Source organism: Pinus tabuliformis, chromosome 9, assembly GCF_031772625.1.
Source record: "Pinus tabuliformis cultivar Carrire ecotype Pingquan chromosome 9, CPIR1, whole genome shotgun sequence".
NCBI lineage: Eukaryota > Viridiplantae > Streptophyta > Pinopsida > Pinales > Pinaceae > Pinus > Pinus tabuliformis.
The window spans coordinates 1,314,140,522-1,314,150,678 of NC_142307.1; the positions used below are offsets into that span (position 1 = coordinate 1,314,140,522).

Consider the following 10,157-nt stretch of genomic DNA (forward strand, 5'->3'; position numbering starts at 1 on the left):
TATGCACATCCACATCTCTAATGTTTACCTCTTGTACATTGTAGCTTCAAGCATGAAATGAATCATCCATGGTGGCAAATCTTCTGCCTAAGTTATTTTCCCTCACTTTTCAGATCCTGCTCTGCTCTAGTGTCAATTTATAAATCTGTTTGCTATTCTACTTTGATCTAATTATTCCATTGTTATGGACTTTGCCTAATGCAAAAAAACAGATTGGGGAATTTTAATTTTCTCCTCGAAATTATACTTTGCTTTGATTGATTATTCCGCTTTGAAATGCATTAAGAAAGTGATTACTCCACTATGTACCGAGTTTAGTTCACTCCACACGGACTCTCTCTCACCTTGCCAACTCCGCTTTGCTTAGTGGTTGGACTGGGGACTTGGAGAAACTTCTCAGGCAATTACGCCACCTTATATTGGGCTCAATTTGCTTGGTACGAGCTGTCTTGTTCTGGAAATGTTCACTCTTCCCTTAACTGAAAAGCTATTTTTCTCAAACTCCACTCTGAACTCTTGTTGTCTTTGCTTTGATACATGTCAAGACTAAGAGCTTAGGAATTTTATTATGTACCATTTAACACGGCTCCACCTTCATCAAGTCACAAGACTCCATTGTCCTCGAGCAACAAGATTATTCCTTCATGAGTTACAACATTTTGCCTTCATGAGTTAGAGAACTCGGCCTCAAGACTCGGTTCTCCACCTTGCTGAGTCAAGGTCCTCTGTTTTCTCCACTCACAAGGCTTAGCCTTCTTAAAGCTACTGAAACTTTGCCCTTAATGGCATGTTTGTAATATTAGTTAGGACTCCATTTTATTCCAAAAAGGAGTTTCAACTCCGCTCACTCCACTCCAACCAACGTTTGCTTCTAGGATAAGCTTTCAACATGTATGGCCTTGCATTCTTAAGCTATCATACTCTGCCATCATCATAACTCCACCGCTTTGGTTGAGAGTTGATCATTCGTCCACATGGGTCTCTACTTTGACTCTGCATTGAAAACGAAAAAGGAGATTTTGCCTCTTGACCACTCTACTTCACATAGCCAAATAAAAGTTTCTAACCCTCTACTTTTTAAGCAAAACAAGTCCATTTACTCCGCTTTAAATAGCATGATGGGGGTTCAATACACTCAGCTTAGAATGGCAAGATAATGGACACTCGAACTCGATTTCCTTCACGTAAGTTGAACTCCTCACCAGGCATTTTTGGAATAACTCTCACATATGTGATTGTGTAAATTGATGAGTCTCGTCCAGTAAGCTCTATACATAGAATTTCGCCAAATATGCTCCAATTCTAAAATTACCTTCAGCTCCAATAGTAGAAAAATTCACCGACTTTTATCCCCAAAGGTCACAGAGTTATAATCTTGTGCTCTATTACCACTTTGTAGTGTACTCGACACCCTTTATCACTACTTTGAGGGAATGGGGCACTTACAACTCAGGATCTATTCCAGTTCTATAGAGCCATGGATAATATAAGTATTTGAGAAACTCAAAACAGTAGGAAGAAATCCTAGATGAGCTTGTTTATAGGAGCATATACGAACTAAGCATTTCTTAACACAGTTCAGTAGTAAAATCAGAACCATTGGCACAGCAAAACTAACTTAGAAATATTTTCGAACATATAGCAAAAGATCGCAAGTATATCATCATTTATAAGAACACTATCACAAGGAGCATAGCAGTGTGCACATAAGCAATAAATTTCATCTGTAAAAGGGTTGGAATGCAATGAATGGCTGCTAGGGAACGATTTTCCTCCAAGCACTAAGCAATCCTATGTGATTCCACCTCTCAGGCAAGGCTATGAAATGACAAGAGCAACTGGCTCTCATGCATAGGCATAATCTCAGCTGTCATCAGCGAAATTCTCTTAATAATCCAACCAACCTACTCACTGGTATTGGAGAGGACTACAACTCAAATGTACTAGAAGCGAAGTTGATGCAAATTGGAAAATTGGTTGGACCTGATCAAGCCTTTCCTTGATAGCCTTCTCGTTGATCAAAGACCATATTCTACCAATCTACTCACTGGAATGAAACATTGTAAACTCACCCTAGCTTTCCCTCAAACAAAAGTAGACACATAACCTTCCTGTTATTTACACATACATTACCTGAGTTTTGACCTTGGGCCCTTGCTAGAAAAGTTAACTAGAACAAAAATCATTTTCTGCATATATACATCATTGATACGCTTGACTCGATACCAAGGAAAAATGACCCATACACATGCACATTCGCATGATGTGCGTTGTTACATATTTATATATCATATATACAGAAAAGGAAAAAAATAATAATAATCTGTGTTCAGAGATATTTACAGATCATATATAAAACAATAAAACATGTTTAGGATAAGGAGAATGAGTGGGGTTTTATGGTATGGATATCAAATTGCATGTACAAGACATCCTGGTTGTCTTGTGTAAGACCTCGTGGAGCAATTTGATAACAATGTAGTGGAGTTGCTGCATGACAAAACCAAAGAAATGAGGCCACCCTCAAAGGATGAGGACAGCAAAGAGTATGTTGAGCATTCTATAAAATCAAATGATGAAGCACTACCAAACGTACTAAGATGGATTTGAAAGCAAAGCTTAAGATTGCTTCAGAAAATGAAGAAGGAAGTGGCCCCAAGCAAGCAAGTGGCCATCCACATCTAATAGTCCTTCCACGTTGTCTTCATCAGTTTTTTCCTCGAATCTCCTATCCCTTTCGAGTCGATAACTGTTTCCTTAGTCTTGCTAAGCTCTAGAATTTCAATCATGAGATTTCAAAGCCATTATAATTCCCTGCTGTTAAAACGGAATTGCAGAAACAATAGGACCATCAAATTTCAGGTTGCAGCTTGGATTGGCATCAGAAACAATACTAGAACTGGAGATTTTGTAGTAGGGATGTTTCTTCTCAATGAAGACATGCAATCCTGTAACTTTTTCCACATAAATATGAATTTTCTTCTACCAGTTCAGAAATATAAAATCGTGTAAGGGGACCCAATCATGACATACGCTTCGGATAAACCCCTCACCATGGCAGTGTAGATTTAGTGATAACTATCTTGTAGTTGTTGCAAACCAGCAAGAAAGTCGAGCCTCTTTACTCAAATCCAACCCCACGAAGACCTATAATTGGTCAACTCATTGGGTTTGAAATCACAGGGAGTCCAAATCAAAATAGCGTCATACTCTCTCTGTAGCTCAAGCTAAAGATGGACTGAGCACAATTTATCCCCACAAACAAATCAGCATTAACCAATAATAATATCTGAAGACACAATGGGTATCATATTAGGCTTTCGAAACCAGGAGATGCTCCAGGCACAACCCTTCCAGATGGGCAAAAATGGCCTACAGAAACTGGGCAAGAGGAATTTGATGGACTCACTATAATAAAATCTCCAAGGCCTTCATCTTCAATAAAAAGCAATATAGGTCGACGCTTCCGTACATTCACAGGGATTTTACTTTCTGTGCATTCCTTCAAACCCATATTTTCTCCAGCCTTCTGAGGAGTATGGTCATACAAAAGAGCTTCCAATGGCGTCGTTGATTGGTACGCACTATACGTTCTAAATGAGACATCTAAAAGAGGGGATGGTGAAAAGTCTATCCTTTTCATTTCATGATTGAATTGAGTGAGATAATCTGATCCGATGCTGGTTTCAGCCTGCCTTGCCTCCACCTTTGGACCATTCCATGTAGATCTATTTACAATATACCTTGCAGCCTGACTCTCTCGGGATGAACTGTATGGGCCCCAATCCATGCTTTCCTGACTTCGGTATCGCACTTCCTCACTTAAATAAATATTTTGATCATCATGGTAACAAATATCCCCCTCATCTATATTTTCTACTTGCAATGTTCTACAAGGGGATTCTGTGCATTTGCTTGTTTTCTCTTCATGAGTGGCAACGGAAGCTGAAAAGGCTGCAAGTGCAGATGCTAAAGCTTCATCAATAGACAACAATGCCTTTTTGGATGGAGTTGGGTGCTCACAAATGGATGTGTCTGCATACCCTGTAGCTTTAGAAATCACCTCTGATACACACTGTGCATCTTTACTTGATACATTGTGTGCACAATCTTCTCCTTTGTTTTCTAAAAACTGCTGGTCTAGGAGAGCAGGTACTGATGCATTGAGAGCAGCACCTGAGGAAGAAATAGGCAAGTCGGGTTCCACTGACTCCATGTCACATGGAGAAGAAGGTTTCTCATACACTCCACTTAAAGATGAGGGAATGGAAGAGCTCAAAATTTCAATGGATGGAGAACAGTAAGATAATGATGACGAAGAAATATTGGAGATGGAAACTGAGAAAGGAATCTCCAGAGATGACTGACCAGACACACCCTTAGGAAATTCTTGTTTCAGTTGATCACTTGGTATTCTTGACCCAGAAGTGGATGAAGATAAATCGTGTGAGGCATCTAATCCCACCTTAGAAGTCACACCATTCATGCCCGTTGGAAGGGCCTGCCTTGGAAGCATCTCTTGTGACTCTAGAAACTGAATTCTCTTTTCCATGTTATCCAGGGCCTTCAGCACATTAACCTCGATTCTCTCACACAAAGCTTCTAACCTGTCTATACGTTCAAAGAGATCTCCCATAGTCTGTCCATGGTCTTCTTCACAACACCTATTACATACCTTATTCATATTTCTGTACTCCACATCTTTAGAGCTGCATTCTTGAGAATAGTTTTCCGTTTCTGGATACACAAAATTGTGCCTCGCTTGTTCATTGACTCCTGCCCTTTTACTTGATTCTGAAAAGTTTGCACCTAATCCACCTTGACTTGCCTTCCCATATATCTCATCTTCATCTATTTCCTGTTTAGAACTTAGAAGAGCTCCTTCAACATGCCTCAAATTATTGCCAGACTCATTAAGAAATTCTCCAATTTCATCTGGGGAGGGTCCTGCACTGAGTACAGAATGCAAAATATTTTTTTGATATAAAAGTAAATTGGTTAAATATCTTTCATCTGGATACCTACCATAAGATGCATGTTCTTCTGTTGAAACTGGTGATTCTGTCATGGAAGACTGGGAGGTAGCTGAAGATCCTGACAGATAAGATTCGCATTCTGACAAATCACTCTCTTCGCTGTCATTGAATGGGCCTACAAAAAACATTTCTTGTCTTTGACCAAACCCACCCGTTGACATCTGTAAAATACTTGGAACAAGCATTGCCAATAAAGAGCCTTCAACTGAGCTAACAAAAGGATTGACATGACTGCTAAAACCCATGTGTTCCATTCCTTCCATGACTGCTGCAACAGGGATGGCATGGATACAGATTTCTTCAACTTCAACAAAATGTTTGTCTTGAGCAGATGGCAGCCGAATTGTCAGAGACATGCATGGCTTAGCATTCACTATCTCAATTTTTGCCTTGTAGAATGTCTTTTCCGGCCTTAAATTGTTTGCAAAAAAAGGAGAGATTGAATTATCCTCTCGTCTAGCTTCTTCAACCCGTTTGTTTTCTTTTGAACATTCAGATGTGCTTACTGTTCCCATGTTCTCTTCTAGAGAATGCACACGAAAATAAATGTTACTAGTAGGATGTTCATGCCCATTCCTATCATTAAGATCTTTGATCTTCCAATGATCCTCATTAACTGATATTTCTGGTTTCTTGTTCATTGCACCTTCAATATCTCTCCTATCATTCAATATTTCAAGAGAAGATGCAGCTCCTGCCTCACAAGAAGAATCCAAACCAAGGGAATCGGAAAGCTTTACATCAACCCAACTATCCTCATCACTACTGGGAGACTCACCTTTAGTAATATCTTTTGGAAACTCATTCATATCCGTCTGCAACATGTTATGTGGGATCCCATCTTTCAGCTTGTCAAGTATTGCCAAATTCTGCCTGTGAACTGATTCTATGCAAGGTTCCTTGACCTCCTCAAATGCCTGAGTTCTATCTTCTTCCATTGAACTTACAGAACTGTTGAAGGACCTATTCATGAGGCTGGCCCTATTAAGTGGGTCACCTTTTTCTTCAGAAATACTTTCTCCTTCACAGTTGGAATCGTAAATCCCTGTAGAATTTTCACAATGGACAGTGCAGACATATTCATTGTCACTATGAAGATCTGACAAACTGTATAATTCATACAGCTGGGCAGTACTTCTTAAGCAAATGCTGTGAACTTTGCAAGGTCTTTCCATAAAATTGACTGCACCAAAAATGACATCCATAGATTTAGAGAAGCTTACACCACTGATTGAGAAAATCAAATCATGAAACTCTTCAAGAAACTTCATTTCTAAGCTTTCATTTCCAGGCAAAACAAATGAAAACATCCTCCTTACGATCAAAATCCCAAAACCCAAACATCTAAGACAAAATGACAAATATAACTTATTTATCAGCACGTGATAGACCAGCCAAGACTTCAGGCAGAAACATTTAAATTGTTAATACTTGCAAAAAAATTGTTCAACAGGTTTCCAGAAAGTTGGAATCTAATAAAATAGACTAGAAACCACCGTAAAACAAATCCATTCACCACGAATCTTCAAGAAGTATGAAAATCATATTATAAGGATATTTTATTATTTTCTAATCAGAGTTCGATAAATCAAAACATAATTAATACGTTTTTAGCTCTAATATATCATACACCATAAAATTCGCCATGTTTAATGTGCTTCGGCCATCCTGTGCATCAAGATATGTATAGCTGAGATTCTTGAGGGGTTTTATGTGCCTTAGCGTCTCTACATTTTTTAAATTATTTTTCAGTAGTTGTACGTTTGAATGAAAACAATGTGTTTTTCTGTTCTGGTCCCTTGATTCCCTTGGTGTTGCCTTTAAAGCATAATTGTTGAGAAAACTGTATGAACTAGTTAGTGAACCTTATGAAAAGTAACAACGCTAAACCATAGAAGCCCGCTTGGTCATATATGAGAGTTGCATTACCCAAAATTAATTTGAAGTTTGCTTGATGCAATATCTATAGGAGTCATGAGTTTTGTCATTTAGGAAATTACTCTAGGTAAGTTAGACGTCAAGAATCAATCAACTCTTGGGACTTGGAGAATGAATAACAGGTTTGCAGGTTCTTCAGCTGTTTAAAATTTGGAATATACATGTGAACTGAAGTTGTGGCGTTTGTTATGATTAAGTCAATGACAAGCATTGATCTGTCATATGATCACACTGACTCCCGAGTTCCGTAGAATTCTTGGAATTGATGTCATTTTTGCTCTTCTAATTGTTTGCATGTGTTTCTTCATCCTTACCAAAATAAGAAAATATGGAAATATAAAGTGTAGTTTTCTGCATGCAACTCTTTGGTTAAGTTCTAATTGGGATAGGTTGAACCTCGATCAACATAGGAAATGAGAAGGGAAAAAACCGAATTATTTAGGGACCGCTTATATGCCACGTACCTTTATAAGCTCTTCACTTGCAGTTACATTTCCCACAGAATCATCATTCCAGAGAGATACATATGGTATTCGTTTCCTCATTTGAAGTAGCAGGGAGCTTTGGTGTATTTTGTGTAATCTTTGGTGGTCTAATGTTTGTCAATTAAACTTTCTTAACACCGTGACTCTTAACATTACTTGAAGCACATTTTTAACCAAAATGGCTGGATTCATAGCTTGTTTTATGACTTACAAAGTAGTAGACGCAGTTCAGTTGCCAACAGCAAAGCCTTCTGCAAAATATAGAGGTCTCAAAAACCATTGTAATTCAATCCTGATAGAGTTCCGAAGATCTCAAGGCAGTTGCAGAATGACTCCTTCCAACTACACAGGGATATATAAGGGGTTCTGACACTGGAAGTGGATATGATTTTCCTTGCCTTGCAATCGGTATAAGTAGCAACTGTAACCATGGATATAGCATACTACTCCAGTATTTGATGGCTAGCGTGATTGTGAGTTATGTTGGAAAATGTTAATATTTCTATAGATAAGGGTAGGAATTTGCTACAATGATCTCTCGGTTTTTATCCAACAGCATTCTGTAGATGCTCCAACAGTATGCTCAATAATTCATCCTGCCATTTCCTCATGGAATCCAATCTGTAGCGTAGTTACCAAACACATGAAGACATGAGTTATGACATGATGTACAAATTTCATGTTTCAGAATCCCGATTCATCTAAGATGCACCACATATTCTGGTTCTGTTTTCCCATTTTTTAAATCTTACCTTCCAATTCAGAAAATATCACCATATTTCACAGCATTCTGCGTAAGGTTTGGCAAAAATTTCATACGAGCTTTCTAAAAATGACCTTAAATATATCTTAAATATGCATATATGTCAAAAATGTTGCACAAACTTCTTTGGTTTTCAACATTAAAATTTATGTTTTTCTATTAGGTGGAAAGGGGCTAAAAGAGAGGGGAAATGAGTCATTTTTATCTTTTTCTGGAGTTGTTGCTTGTTGTAAGACACTGTTGGTTGTTTGAGATATTTGGATGGAATTTTAAAGAGAGTTGGACTGTGATGGCTTTACTTATGGGGAGTACATGTAGTCTTCTAAATGGATCTGAGGTCAGCTTGAAGGAGATTCTCTGTGATTTCCTGTTTAGCAGGTTGGTTTTTCCTTTTGACAAGCTGCTATGAAGATCCTTCTGCTGCAAATGAGCCCCTCCCTTCGGAGGAATTCATAGAAAACAAAAGATCCGTTTGCTAAGAAACCATGAAATTTCCCAAGACTTACACTCGGCCCCAACTACCTGAAGCGGATCTCTTGTACAAGTAAAAGGGGCACGAGGGTAAAAGTATGTCTAGGATTTGAACCTTGGTAAAGGAAAAATTCATCTCGTTGATTAGCTAGTTGATTTAACTAAACTAACTGTTGGATCTTTACCACAGTCACAATATGATGATAAGATGAAACTAATGCCACAGTATATATTATGTAGGTCAACTGTATAGGATTTTAACATAGGTTTATCTGGTTTTTTTGTTCAATTTTTAGTAACCATAATCCAATACTAGTAACCCTGTCAAATTGCAAAAGTCATTGCAGTGCAATCCATCCAAAGTTGGATACTTATTCAGCGAAACTCACCTAAGATTTGAACTTAGTTTCTATGAGATTAAAGATCAAAATGAATATTTAACCAATACTCATTACCTCCACAGTGAATTTAGATTACCCCAAATCACAAGAAATCAATGAACTGGGCAACTCTGTAAATGTGTGGTACAACATAGGTTCAAAAGGAACACCATCTCCTTGAGTCACAGAGGGAAAAACATGCCCATAATTTGAACCTTTGATGGGTATGAAACACCTGACTTTACCAGCTAACCAAGACCCCGTGAACATGAAAGGAATATCGCATGCCCCAGAAATCTTTCTGCGCATATGCATATGGATCATGAATGGGTGAATTATATGTGGGCGCGTGCCAACTAGTTTGTTGCAAAAAAAAATTGAATGGACGGGATTGTAGGCGCTTACTGGTTATTTGACAAGGCCCCGACCCTTCACGAGGACGAAGCAGAACCAATCGCTTTCGCTCTTTCTCATCTGCAATTTTTTCTTCATCGTTATCAGGACAAGGCTCGAAAATTATACAATCTTCCAACGACCCGGCGACTTCCTCCCACGTGCTTTCGCAGCTCAACCCAATTTTCTCCATTGTTTGATCGCAGTAAGAATGCGAATGGGAATGTTACAGGGCCTCCTTATATTTTGTATAGAGACCATAAGGCTGCAAATTATTCCTGCGCCACTACCGTAATGGACAAACAAGAATATCTTTATCAAAGGTCGGTTCAATGTCCTCACTCGCCGCCCAAATATATTTTAATAATTAATATGTGTTGATTGCGATACAATTAAAAAGGTGTGAATACTGACTGTCCTTCACTTTACTGTGAGGTGGTAAGGTAGGTTGTGGACGACATATCATGAATTTTGTTTTTCCATGTTACCTTTGATTGCAATTATTTTATGAATTTTGTAAAGTTCAGTAAAGTCAATTTAATATTATTTTTACAGTTAGTCTATTGGGTTTAACATTATTTTACAGTTAGCCATGTTAAAGATTGGGTTTGGTGTAATTTATTAGGTCGAATGATTTTGATGGGTTTTTTTATATATAGAAGTTACATTGATGTGTTTAAATAGAATAATA

General features: G+C 38.1%; 1 protein-coding gene across 2 annotated transcripts; it reads right to left on the bottom strand.

Annotated features, from left to right (window-relative positions):
- Nucleotides 1–2,295: 2,295 nt before the first annotated feature.
- On the bottom strand, nucleotides 2,296–9,758 carry LOC149153368 (uncharacterized). Of its 2 annotated transcripts, XM_089445467.1 has the most exons (3): nucleotides 9,479–9,614; nucleotides 9,149–9,374; nucleotides 2,296–6,219 (listed from the first exon to the last, which is right to left on the bottom strand). In XM_089445467.1, the coding sequence occupies exon 3, from the start codon at nucleotides 6,209–6,211 to the stop codon at nucleotides 3,308–3,310; it is 2,904 nt and encodes a 967-aa protein (XP_089301593.1). In that variant the 5' UTR covers nucleotides 6,212–6,219; nucleotides 9,149–9,374; nucleotides 9,479–9,614; the 3' UTR covers nucleotides 2,296–3,307. The 2 variants fall into 2 exon arrangements, with proteins under 2 accessions (XP_089301593.1, XP_089301592.1); XM_089445466.1 differs by lacking the exon at nucleotides 9,149–9,374 and having other exon boundaries at nucleotides 9,479–9,758.
- Between the last annotated feature and the right edge of the window lie 399 nt (nucleotides 9,759–10,157).